At 38.1% G+C, this 14,424-nt stretch overlaps 1 protein-coding gene across 1 annotated transcript in view; it reads left to right on the forward strand.

Moving 5' to 3' along the window:
* Positions 1-13,092, forward strand: part of slc1a4 (solute carrier family 1 member 4) — a 32,153-nt gene extending 19,061 nt beyond the window's left edge. The window contains exons 5-8 of the mRNA XM_041789273.1: positions 72-305; positions 3,471-3,665; positions 4,628-4,762; positions 7,791-13,092. Of these exons, the coding sequence (XP_041645207.1) occupies positions 72-305; positions 3,471-3,665; positions 4,628-4,762; positions 7,791-8,034 (808 nt within the window). The 3' untranslated portion in view covers positions 8,035-13,092. The remainder of the gene's footprint in view (positions 1-71; positions 306-3,470; positions 3,666-4,627; positions 4,763-7,790) is intronic.
* Positions 13,093-14,424: the final 1,332 nt, after the last annotated feature.

Below are 14,424 nucleotides of genomic sequence, written 5' to 3' on the forward strand. Positions count from 1 at the left end.
TGCTACCTTTTCTTCCCAAATTCACTCTAAACTAGTATTGCTGATGAATTCTTACCCTTTGTGTCTTTCAGGTATATCCCCTTTGGCATCATGTTTCTGGTTGGCAGTAAGATTGTGGAGATGGAGGATGTAGTCCTTCTGGTCACTAGTCTGGGAAAGTACATATTTGCTTCAATCCTGGGCCACATAATCCATGGAGGCATCGTACTGCCTCTTATCTACTTCGGCTTCACACGCAAGAACCCTTTCAGTTTCCTGTCAGGACTCATCACGCCCTTCACCACGGCCTTCGCCACCTGCTCAAGGTACTGTGTCTCAGCACAGGAGAAACTTTGACTGTTATAGTAGGAAATTTTGTGATTGAAATGAGATATGCACTTATTGTGAAAATAAGGACCACTAGGTGACCTCTTCTGCCCAGAAAAAAAAAATAAAACTCTTTGATAAGCAGTTCTCCTGAGTTTGCAGGTTTGCTAAATATCAGCACTGAATTGACTGAACTCAACAGATAAACATTGGCTACTGATATCCAGTCATGTCACATTATTTGCTGATGACCAGTGTTTGTCAACAGGGCCAATGACAGCTGATAATAATGTTAAACTAGTAGATTTTTGCATACCTTATAGAAATGCATGATTTAAAAGTTAAACGGCTGCTATTATGAATTTAGGAAAAAAAGAAAACCATCATGAAACAAGATAAGGTTTTATCTTAACTTCACCTTTAAATTTCCTCTCCACATCCTGACCTCTTGCTCACTATTTGATTTGTTAACAGAGTCAGAATCTGGCAGGTTTCCATTAACTTCCCGCTCAGCAGAGGGGAATCCCTTTTCAGGGCATGAACTTTCCCCTTTGCTACACACAAAACCAAACAGTCAACTTTACAAATATGTCTACAAATCTGATATTACTGGCATCTACGAAGAGTGTTACAAACCAAGTGTGTGGTCACAACTGAAGCACAACCCTAGAGGAATCCTTTACATTTTTTTCGCTCTGGTGTTTTACTGTAAGCTCTGACCAAAAGTAGAGTCAGTTTTTATGTTAGAAACAACAATCAGGTAAAACTCAAAGGTATAGTTGGGAAAATTTTCCATTGAAATGTCTGAATGAATTCAAAAACAATTACTACTACTGCTAATAGTTTTCAAAGTCTGGGACATTCATAGTTGTAATAGTAGAAATGTTCCATTTCCTCCTTTGGCAAGAGTTGCCATACCAGGCACAGTTTGTTTATTGTCATCATGGAAAGGCTGAATGTTACATGATAGACTGCTACATAGGGAGGCGTAAACTGCTTCAACCCTTGGGATCTGTTGCTGCATCTTATTCAAGTGCAACTCACAAAGCACTTATTTGTTGGCTTTGACTTAAATGATCTTGGCCAGAGTTTATAGACTTCTGCCATCATGGAGGGCCAAATCTAACAGATACCTCTGTTCATTTGTTCCATCATCTGTTGGGTTTTTAAATAAGTTTTAGACACTCATGCCATCACGCATACCCAGTATTTTTGGTTAGTTGGAATTGTGTAACTTTGGTCTGTTGAGTATCATACTAGTATATCTCTATCTCTATAATCTCACTGCCCATCTATCATAATGAAATCCATCGGAGTGATGTTTAAAATGTATTCTTATTATATTTTTTCTTTCAGAAAGACCAATTGTAGGTTAGCCAGTTATTTCAAGACAGTGTGGCTGCTGACCGTAGACCTCAGACGCTCCCTCTCACAGACCTGTAAGGCACCATCTCTGTCAGAGTGGAAATGCCGTAATTTGCTTCATTCATTTGCTAGTACGTCCTATTTCCAGTTTTAGTTTTCAATTTTAACTTTATCTGTAACCAAAGTCTGGCATTAACATTCAATAAAATAACTAAATTGCAAACATAACAGACTAAGAAAAATTTCATAAATAAAGCAGAATAAAGGCCAGAAGTCTAATCCAGGGGTATATTATGTTTAAGACCTATTTTAGTTACACAAATGGTGGATTAAGCTTTGATAGCTTTAAGTAAAGCTAACATAGCTATGCTAGCTACATAGTTAACATTACTACATAAGCGGTATGTAGCTTAATGAGCTTTAGCAACCTTGAGCTTTAGCAAATGTAGGTTAAATCTGATGTAGCTAGCTATGTAAGCTATGTAGATAATGTAGCTAACAAAGCTAATACTAGCTTCATATCTTCATAGGTATAGAGATCTATTAGCTTTGTGAGCTTTAGCTATGTTAGCTACGTAGCTCCCTTATCCACATAGCTTACACAGCTGTGCTACATAAGCTGTGTTTGCTGTGTCAGAATGTTTTCATTCAGATTTTTCCTGTAAGCAGACTGTCTACTGGGCTTTAGTAAATGTTTTATAAATAGGTTTTGCAGTTCAGGTTATTGACTTTTAACTTTTGGTATCCTAAGTCTTACCTTAACACTTGCCCAAACATAAGCAAAAGTTTGATTTTGAAAGTTTTTGCATGTATTTCCATTCTGACTGCTAAAGTCTGCAGCCAGACTGTCTTGAGTTATTTAGGGTGCTCCCTGTATCCAGTGTGGTCTGGCTACATGCAGCTTCTCTACCTGACATACAGAAGTACAATGTTTTATTCTAAAATGCAATTTTATTTTTCTCACACTAAGTATATTTTGTCATAATGACATAACTGTAATTTTGAATTCAAGACTTTTACTTATATCATAGTTTTTATGCTGTGGTATTATTTCTTTCACTTTGGTGGAAAAAATTGGCTGTAAATCAAACATTTAAACAAGTGAAACTTCATAATGGTTCATTTTTATTGTAATGGATCTTTACGTATCAAAGCTAATAATAATCTGTATTGGTATCGGCCCTGAAAAAACGATACTGGCTTACCCTTAGTTCACACAGCTGGGGTTAACCACATTTAGTAGTTGTTTTTTTAAATCCATTGACAGTTTTCAGCTGGTACTTAACTGTGACAGATGGTCAAGCACTTTGCAGCTGTAACAGGACTCCTGTACTTGATGTCCGTTCAAGAAATACCGGCGCTAACAGGTCATCAGACTGAACGCTGGTCAGCTTCAAGCAGAAGGAAACAGCAGTGAAGTTAATCCAGGCAGAGGTTCTAGAGAAGGCAGGGAAAACGTGTTTGCATGCTGTGTTTAACCAGCATAAATTAACATAAATAACACCAACATAGATTTGAGGAAAATATGTATTTTATGGTCAAACTGCAGTTTAATACCTACCAGTCTAAAGTGTGTTTATAATATCATTGGGATTCTGTTGGGGATTAAATATGTTTTTTTTTTTTTTTAAGATTTAATAACAGCACCTAATCAAGTATAGTAAATAAAATGAAATAATTTCCATACAGCAGAGTTGAGCAGTCTAACATGATATGAACTGGTGTAAATGTCAAACAAATGTCTGGTTTTAGATCCTCCTGTTTGGCTACCAAAGATTTTGCTCTGTCTTCCTCACCAGTTCAGCGACTCTTCCCTCGATGATCAAATGTGTGGAGGAGAACAACGGTGTAGACAAACGGATTGCCCGCTTCATCCTTCCCATCGGTGCCACTGTTAACATGGACGGGGCGGCCATTTTCCAGTGCATTGCTGCTGTCTTCATCGCCCAGCTCAACAATGCCGAGCTCAACGCTGGACAGATCTTCACCATCCTGTGAGCACAGGATCAACATTTTCCTTGCTGTATATCTAAAATCATTAGTCATTTATACATTTAATGCCAAACGTAAGAAGTCTAGAACCTAATTTGTACTTCTGCATTGAATCTATGCTGTACCATACACTATTGGGCCTACACACGTAGCTGATATGCACCTCCTAAAAAAACTAGCAATATTTTAAATACCAGATTCCAAGTGGGATTGGTCTGCTGGGTAGCACTGGAGACTGCCAGTCTCTAAGAAATATCTACAGGCTTACTGTGGGTACTCTAATGTGAGATAAGTGGCTATAGATGACAATACAATCAGTCAAATCTATTTGCTAAATTTATTATTTATTTTTCCGTTAATTTGTCATGGACAATACATAAGCATTGCAGCATTTAGTTACAGTGCAACCGATGCTATGTATAAAAGACTTCTAGCCATGGCTAATTTGCAGTCCTTTCTCCCTGGTTAGGCTTTTAAGAAATGACACACATGATACAACAGAATAAAATAGACATAAAAGACTAACAATGACAGTAGACATAAATGAACAACCACAGAGATATCAGAAGATATCAGACACACATATCCTCATCAATGTTTAAGTGGCTATTAAAGTCCCACTCCTTTAATGTTTCCTCTCTCTCTTCTTTGCAAAAATTGTAGTAAATCTACTGCTGCTCAGTATTTACCAACTCCAACATAATATGAGTAGCTTTAGTTGCCATTGTTTTCCAAACAGGAACATGCAGGAAATGTGGCTGTGGGACCAGGAACTGGCATGACTCAAATGACAAGCTTAAAGACAGACTAATGCAGATTGATGCAGACACATCAATGCACATGTATTAAGTGCCCTGAGCAACATAGGTCACAACAGCATAGTCACTGCATGGTTGTAACATAGAAACCAGGTTTTAAAACAAATCAATAGAAGTAGTTAATCATCCATATATTATTTTTTTAGGGTGACAGCCACAGCATCAAGTGTCGGCGCTGCAGGCATTCCCGCTGGCGGCATCATCACCATCGCCATCATCCTGGAGGCCATCGGCCTGCCGACCAACGACCTGTCCCTCATGCTGGCTGTCGACTGGATTGTGTGAGTAAAGCCTACGAACCCACTGACACTTGTGTTAGAAAACACACGCACAGTTCTGTCTGATCACATCTGAGAGAGCAGCAGAGGCTGCCAACTTCACAGAAAGCAAAACAAGACCAGGGTTTCCCAACTAGTGGGCCAGTGAGGGGGGTGGAAGGAAACACACAGACACAGCGTCAAGTGGGCTATGAACAGGTCGAAATGCTCACAAGCTCTGAAAGAGTATTTCTGTTTCATAAAAAAGGCTCAAGATGGTGCAAGAATCCGATTTTGAAATGACTTGTTTTTCTAGTTGTGGAACAAAGTCCTCTGATATTTGAAAATAACACACTCATACATGTGTAGCCTCTGGAATGGACAGAAGTACAGGAAGTTGCACTCTTTTATGTCCTGTCTTAGTTTTGTCAAGAATTTTGGTACATTTTTGGTCAGAGTCGTCAAGAGATTAAGTTTTAGTTTTGTCTGTACTCAAATAAGAGGTACCCAGCCCTAATGGTCTTACAAGATGTTGACATACTAAACAAACAAGAGTATGTGCCAAATAATGACAAATTAAATGCTAATCCAGATTCAGATTCAGACAACTGTATTGATCCAAAAAGGGCAATTCATTTGCAGCTCACCCACATCCGCAATACACGCCATTTGACTGAAATATATCAACACTGACAAATCAACCAACAGAGGTCAGTGACAGACCACAATATACAAGATAATTACATAAGAAAAAACATAAATAACAAATATCTCTATATGGACTGATAGACATTCCAGTAGTTAAAAATGTCAGTTGAAATGACTGAGTTCTCTGTTGATGTTGAAACTTTATCGTTTATTGAGTTACTGCTATAGTTTCCCTTATCAAACATAAGGCGTTCTCCTGTGCTGTTGAAAAGCATTTAACTCAAACTGATGAACTGAGACGCTTTGTCTACACCAAGTCTATGTTCATCAGACAGAAAACAAATCTGGATAATCTGCAGGCATTTCACAGAAAATTTGATATCTTAAATGCAGTACAAAGGACTGTAGAATAAAAAGCAACATAAGGCTGCACCACTATAAAACTAACCTAGGCTGTTTCACATATCCATTACATGGGATGTATTTTCACATCAAACTGGGTAGCTACTCATAGTCTTGTGAAATGGTAGAACCTTTTAAGAAAACATCTTGGAGGGTGATTGGATAAGTTTTCTATCCGTCACATTCATTATGGGCCAATGAGAGCAACAAGACAAACAACATAGTGGGCATGTGTGGCACTGGTGAGAGTAAAGTCCATAATGTCAGCTCAACAGCTAGCCTCTACTATCAGTGGAGCCAGTTTGTGAATCAAACTCATGCTGAAGCTGGTCAGGTGAAGAGCAAAAAATCATCTTTACTGCATAAGAAATATTTCAGTGCTGTTCTTTGCTCATCTTTTAATACACTCAAAATAATTTGGCCTCTTTTGTCAGTTTTACCTACTTTAAATACCTGACAAGTTTCAAGTAATTCTAACTTAAACCAATGAATACCTCTTGTCTACTTAAACTGAATAATACTAAGATGCAAGAGAGTTTAAGATAATATAGCTCATAGAATTTGCATAATATTATTAAAATTTGGTTTATGTGACATGGTAAATGGACTTGAGCTTGTATAGTGGTTTTCTAGTTGTGCTTTTACACCACAGGCCACAACTATCTATTCACATGGAGAATCGAACATCAGTATTAGCTAAACCCATTCGTACGCATCCATACCCATAAAGACCCAACGACACAGGAGTTAAGTATTTTGCCGAGGGCCGGTTCAGAACCTGAGAAGTTGGTTCTCAGCTGGAACCAAGAAATGGTTGGTTCTTCCTCTCGAACTGTGACATCATCAGTCGGTGTGTCATATTCTTGGCTGTGAAGATGAGTGGAAAATGGAGAAAAAGTGGTCTGCTGTGGAGACACAGTGTCAGGTTGTGATCGGGGCATTGACAGAATTCCAGGTGAAGCTGGAGAGCAGTGTAAGGAAGACCAAGTTATATGCCCAATTTAAGGAAGGGAAGGCTGGGTTCACCGGAACGCTAGACCAAATAACTCATGAACTTAAGAAACTGAATAAGGAATATCAGGACAGCAAAGAAGACCTGGACAAAAGTGCAGTCATTTCGCCAATGTTTTGTTTACTTCCGCCTGAGTAACACAGTGTAACGTCCTCCCACTTTGGTTCTGCATAAACTGGTGTGAACGCGGGCTTTGCCTGAATCCACTGAGGCTCTGAGAGTCCAGAACGGAGCCAGAACCAGATCTGTGTCTGTCTGAAAGCACTAAATGAGAATTGTCCATGCTCTGACCAGGAACTGGACCAACATTATCTCATATGAATGTCAGCAATGTAAACCACCGTGCTACACAAATGCATATGCTCTTCTTCCTTAGTTATACCTTATGGCTACAAAATGAACATGCAGCCACCTACTGACCAAACCTTTATGAAACCCAATGTTAACTGTTTTATGTTTGAATTGAAATTTTAACAAGACTAGATCACATTTAATTTATTTATTATCAATAAAGGTTGAAGTATTTTAGATTGAGTAAAATCAAGCTAATTAGTACTGAAATTTGTTAAAAATCCTTGTGCACAGAAATATAGTCATGATCAGATAAAACTGACACTATTGCTATGTCTGAGCTGATTGTAAACCACCTTGTAATAGACATGGCACAAACGTTTCAGACTAAAGTTTTGCAAGATGCATCTGTTTAATGACAGATGTAGAATCTGGTCAGTCTGTTGGTTTTGCAAAATGGACTGGAACTCAAGTACCATAACACTTAAATGTAACTGAGAACCAGGAAAAAGAACAAGCTATTAAACTGAATGGGAATGATTATATTCTGCAAAGACATGTGATTTTTGGTGTGAGTTTTTTTTCTCACAGCTGGTGGGAGATAACAACTTAAATTTGACAGGGTTAGTCTGATTTTCTTTGTTTGTTTAGAGTAAGTTGATCTTATTTGCCGGTCTTCTATGTCCATTTTACTCACAGAGATCGCACCACCACTGTGGTAAATGTGGAGGGCGACGCTCTGGGAGCAGGAATCCTGCACCACATCAACCAGCAGGAGATGAAGAAGCAGAAGGAGCAGCAGCAGCAGCAGGACGAAGAGCTGGCGGAGGTCCGGGTGGAGGCGGTGGCTAATGTTCAGGCAGAGGAGGAGACCTCGCCGCTCGTCACGCACAACACGAAAGCCTTAGGGGCCACGCCGGAAGCTATAGAATCAGTCCTGTGAACTGTGAGAGACTTTTTTTTCTCTTGACACCAGACCTTTAGACCTCAACACTTCTGACTGTGCTGCTGATTCATTGTTTTGATTCAGTATACTCACAGAAAACAAGGTCATTGATGGTTTCACCTGTGAAGAAAAACAAAGTGCCATTGTTATCTGCTTAGTCTGGTGCTGCTGTTGTGCTTTTGAAATTCGGTAACCTGGGATAAACTTTCAATACGTTGCATTCAATAGTTTTAATGCAGATTAGGGACATAAGGATTTGAGCATTAATTAATTTAAAGTATTTCCTCAACATAAAGGTTTTTATTTTCACTCAAGGTTTGTTTTTTTATCAAAGAATTTCGTGCCAAAAAGCGACTAAAGTCACTTTAAGGCAAAATGTTCCAGAACATTCCCATAAACGTTGTCGTTTACTTCCGTCTCCTGTGCCGTATCAGACACTCACAGCCATAATTTTATACTTTAGGACATCATAAAGTGCATATACTTTATTTTCCCTTCAGACAGCAAAATTAATGACCAACACTAACAAGCGGACACTAACAAATTTGTGAAATCTTTAACTATAACTAATACTGCTCGATAGCGCGTGCAATAGACCACACGTTTCTGATGCGTCTTAAACCACCACTTTGCGTTTTGTTTTGCTGTATGATCTTTGCTTTGTGGAAAGAGAATTTTCTGCATCTCTAAGTCAAATCAGGTTTGAAAGGGAACGGTTTGATCCCAGGTCAGCAGACAATGTCAAACATTAACCCTTCAGATGACAGGGTAAGAATTTGGCCTGCTTACTGAAACAACTGTCTGTCTAACCAGCATAAACCAGTATGAGTAAGCATGGTGAACATTGGACCATTTCAGTTATGTTTATATTCATGTATTGCTGCTGAGGTCTCATGGACAATCCCATTGATTTGTCACACAAACACAGTCTTATTAGCACCCAAGTGAGCAGGCTGTGTGTGTTACTTAGAAAACACTGCTTCTTTAAATCCATGAAAACAAACCTTTAAAATCTTAGTCTTTGTAATAACAACCAGCCATCTAAGCTAGTTGACTTTGAAGAAGAGTAGTAAAGAGGCCAGTTTGTTTTGGACTTTGTTAGCGTATTAGCCAGCTAACGTTATGCAAACATGCAGCCATGAGTAGATGTGTGCTATCTAATGCTGTAAATCCTTGTGCTCACTGAGGTAACATGTATTTGTTGTTGAAGAAATGAATGAAAATAGGGAAATGTACATTAAAAACTAAAGATAGTATGAATCCCTTTATGGCTGGCCAAGATTTTAACATGGCCCCAGAAGGTGTATTATTTTCAGACATCTTTAATGAGCCACATTTCCACTGAAGGAACCAGGTAACCACTTAAATGCCAGTGTAGTAGGCTAGTATTTTCCCACAGTAGGCTATGTGGATATAAATTTGGCTTGCAGGGCTGACAGAGTGATGCAACAAAATTGATAGCTAAGCTGTAAGCCAGCAACAGAATAACTATTCACATAAATTATTATTTTATCACTCCAAACAAAGGCGAACTGACAGCACGGATAGCCTTAAGTGGGAACAGCGCAGTTTAGCACTATTTTGATCCTACAATATCGGGATAAGTTTGAACATTGTCTGTGTCAGGATGATATTCATCTACAGGGATGTGGATGCTAACCCTCAAAGAGGATCAAAGGCCATCAGTGCTAGCACTGCTAACTTTAGCCACATTCTATGAACCAGCTTCACTGTGTAGCAATTACCACTACAACCTGTCTTAACTAAATTGTGCACAACTCTGTTTTCTGGCTGTTTTCTTGACTTTGAACAAGTCAACTAAACACAATTAAAATTTGTTTAATCAGATTATGGAAATATTTGCCTTGGGACATCACTAGTGCTACACCAATGGTGTAGTGATGCCTGGAGAAGTGGGTACAGTCTTACTTAATTCCCCTACTCCTTTTATGCAGCCCAGCTAGGGAAGGATAACCAGCCTATGTTGTAAACAAAGACGTGAAAGTTAAAAGACAAAAAAGAGCAGATTTTGCCATCACTAGTGGCTCACAGATAACTACACTGTTATTCATTTTGAGTCAACTATCCATATTCGTCAGCAGTGTTGGTGACAATGTGTTACGAAGCAATGCACCAGTGTGTTCAGATTACTTTTTGTTGTCATTGCCAATCAGGGAGAGGAGATTTAGAGGTGGGGAAACTCTATGGACACTGGAATAGTAAGTGGGAATACTGTGTATACCTGCATATTATCTGCACTACACCATAGTGCCAAGCAATGTAGGTCCCACTGATCATTGGTTCCTAACCTGGGGTCCAGGCAACCTTAGCGCTGTTCCAGTGCTTGCACCTGCTGCATGTATCCACTCCAGCACACACTGTTATGGCTTTCATACCAGGCACCAGTGTGCTGCATGTTGGCCAAATGAGTGAATTTATGGAACTGTGTCGGGAAGAATTCAAAATCAAGGCAAATGAAGGGAGTTTCTCCAAAGAAATGCCAAACCGAGCTATACTTTAGAGAGCACAAACGGGAAGTGCATTCACACTGTGCTTATCTTTCCTGTAACAGGCTGGTTTGGAAACGGAAAGATTCCCTCATAGTAGAACATTTGGACAACAACTTCATTAAAACAGGCGCATTTAAGCTTGTGGCCCTCACCAGGGCATGCAGCATGCAGAAAAAATGGGTGAGACCTCATTTCACCTCACGTGAGATGTGCTTATCAGGCATGTGAGACATAGCACTGAGGCTGGCGGTCTGAAAGCCTTGACTTCCTAATATGCAAACTAACTGAAAATGACGTGCGTACAACACTGCCAGTCTGAAATGACGTTGCTGAGGGTGGCAAAGATCTCAGGTAGGAGAGGCTCTGTCTGCTCTGAAGTTGTCACAGTTAGATTCGGTCATATTAAAACATTTATAATGACATACTTAAGGGATAGTTATAATATGATATTTTTCTAAGAAAAGTGTGTTTAGGCCCATTAGGATGCAATGAAAACAAGTAAAGCTGATGTTAATTTTGACAGCAGTTTATTATGTTTTCCCATGTGGGTCCATATGGTAGGGCTCAGCTTATCTTTCGTATGAGTAGGCACTCATTTATGCTCAGTGTTTGAAATGCATACAGATATGGACTCTGTGTTCACTTGTCCGTATTGTTTCAGCTCTCTTGAAGTTTACAGATATGGACTGAATATTGCAATACCACTGCTAAACGCTGGGGCAGTGTTGAGCAATGTAGCCAACAGTTCAAGCCAGAGCAGCAAAACACAATGAAGAAGAATTTGAAACTACTCAAAGTTTGTGAGGAAATATTGCTGAATATTGTCTGAGTTGTGAGAAACAACAAACACAGATATGCTAGAAAACTACAACAGAACAGCTGGATGGAGGATTGACAAAGCAGCAATGAAGGAGTTGTTGAGGTCTGTGCAAGAAAGCAAACTCTTGTGGATAATTTTTTCAACATTCATGCTGGTGCAACAGAAACATTTGTGTTGTTTTAAACGCATGGATCTATTTTTGTGCATAAAAGGAGCATAAATGAGCCTTAAACAGAGCTCCAAGGAAACTACTGCTATAGGTTGTAAACTCAACTTCATTTCTTTTTAAATCAGCAGATTTGTGTGCTCATTAACTCCACATATCAATGAACTAAGAGAAGGAAGTAGATGACAGATAAACTACTGACAAAGTGCAGGATATGCAAGGGACAAAATCAAATAGGGACTGGAAGCAGCACTTGTTATGAATTGGAGATACTTTAAACTGTTTCATTGTTGTTGCAGACATGCAGAAATGGGGTGTAAAACAGTGTAACATGTCTGATCTTTGTAGGTCTTATGCTGTGACAGACGACAGTGATGTGCAGAAGAAAGCTTAGAGTTCTTTTAAAAATGCCAGCAAAGCTAGGGGTGAAAATGGAAGGGTTAGAAGATGTAATAACAGCTAAGTAAGTTAAGAAAGTGCTGTATAAATGCAATGAACACACTCCAATCTCCCAATATTTAAGAACAGACATGGTTGTCAATAAGGTCAACAGCTTCTGTAGAGTAGGATTAAATGATCCCAGGAAATCCACCCAAAAATCAAAGCCTCAGCAAATGTTTACAACAATCACTGGACCAAAATGCATAATGAGTTCACATCCTAATGTGCGTGATTATTGTGTCAATCCATCGTTTGATTTTAGGGCCTATGAAGGCTTTTATCATGAAGTAACCCTCTACAGACTGATAGCGTGAGCTTGTGCTGCCCTCTAGTGGTGACAGAAGTTCATATGAAAGTATTAAGCTGAAGTGATGGAATCTCAGCTTGTTTGAGCCATTTTTGGTGAATGTCTCCTGAGTTTCGTCTGACTTTGGTTAAAGGAAACTGTTAATATTTATTTAGTTATTTTATCTATGATTAATTTTCATTGGGAATAGCTGGTGATGATTGTTGTGTGACATTTGAGAGTAACTACATCTCAGAGATTGAGGAACTTCATGTATGTGAACATAAATTTAATGCATGATTGCTGTCATGTGATGTCCGAGATGCTCATGATGATGTAAAAGTGCTGCTTTAGTTTAAGATCACTGTGTTTATTTGCTTTGAAAAGGAAGCATGTTGGAAATGTTCTCAGTCATCCTTTCACATTTCACAGACGACTTTTCTAACTGCTCTGTTAATCACAAACTAAGTTTTTGGACTTTATCCATCAAGTTTAAATGGTACAATCACATGTAATGACTTTAATTTGTTACATGTATGATATAAATATATATTTGATAGTAATTTATTTGTAATTGTTTTAACTTTTATATAATTTGTACTTTCCCTTTTTAAAACTTTCTCTCAGTATCACATTTTTTATTGTTATTAAGACATTTTTTATTCTTCTGTAAGTGTTTCTAATAAATTGTTAGAAATGTATTTTTATTTAAGAATAGCTGCTTCCCTGTGTGTGCCATGTCAATGATTAACACTGTGCAGCTGTCTCTATGCTGTTGGTCCTGCTGTCTGTCTACATTAAAGGTGATAAAGTACATTTTTCATGCAACTCAGATGTTAAGAATCCTGTGTTTTTTCTATTTTTGATCATACTAGAATAAGGAATTCATCAAAAGTTTTTAAAGTTGAATGTTTTTCATTGTTAAGAATAGGAGGCGGATATTCATCTTCAAGGGTCAGAAATTGGAAAATTCACTAATTTTTTTTCACTTAATTTTTATTGCACACAAAACTACACACAGACACACAAACATATATACAGTGATTATCTGAAGGGGTCATGTCAAAAAGGGTTAAAGAAAAGTTGACTGATAAAACACGGTGGAAAAATTATACTGCCAGGGTCACTCAAACTTCATTTCAGTTGGTGCGGTACTCACAGCTGACCGCTTCTGGAAGAAAGTACAGCGGCCTTATGGTTCCGACTTACAACAGATTTTCAATAGACTTTACCTCAGAACATAAGTTAATAAAGTACACAATGATATTCAGCAAAAGAAACACAGGATAGAACATAAATAAATGAATAAAAAGACCTCTGATGTATTGCAACCTTTTGTTTAGATTATGTTAATGTATTACTGTTATGGTTTAAAAGGTGACCGTGTTAACTGGTGGCTTTCAGCCGGATGTGACTGTGGCTGTTGCACCTGCAACAGATCGCAAAGACATAAAGTATCTTAACTAATGCCTCTTGTTCACAATTTCATTGAAGGCACAGCTAATGGATGTCTTTGACATTTTTAAGGATTCGTTGGGACCCTTTTTGTTATCATCTGTTGTAACCACGACAACAAAAACATTTACAGCTAAAACCCAGAGTTGACTTCAAATTCAGAATTCTGACATTTTCTGACTTTCTTAGAATTTAAAAAATACATATTTTTTTCTGTGGCACCTAAGAAGCATTGAGAATCAACACGCTGCTAAATGGTAAAAAATGTATAGAACTACACAATATAGCAGTGTACAAATTGATTAAAATATTCTCCTTCTTATCCGAGGTCCTGGTGCCATCATAGTATTTATCTAAAGTGCATTTGACTATATGGAGATAATGGCTTGATTTATTTGCTGTTGATTTTTGGTCAGAAATGATTAAATGGAAATTGGATATTTTAACATTTCATTTTAAGCTATAGTTAAATTAATGAAATGTTATCACATTGTTATTAATCATCCACTAGGTAAATTCGGTTATTACAACAGCTCAAAGAAGAGGGAAAAGTAATCAGTAAGTATAGAACAAAAACAAAACTGTGGATCTTTGCAATACTTCAACTCCTTAATAAAGAAATTGACACACACACACACACACAAAAAAAAAGTAAGCTGAAAATGTGCCAACAATAATTCAATACAAGATGACAAAAAGATAGAAAAGT

The sequence above is a fragment of the Cheilinus undulatus genome, linkage group 6 (genome assembly GCF_018320785.1).
Source record: "Cheilinus undulatus linkage group 6, ASM1832078v1, whole genome shotgun sequence".
Lineage (NCBI taxonomy): Eukaryota > Metazoa > Chordata > Actinopteri > Labriformes > Labridae > Cheilinus > Cheilinus undulatus.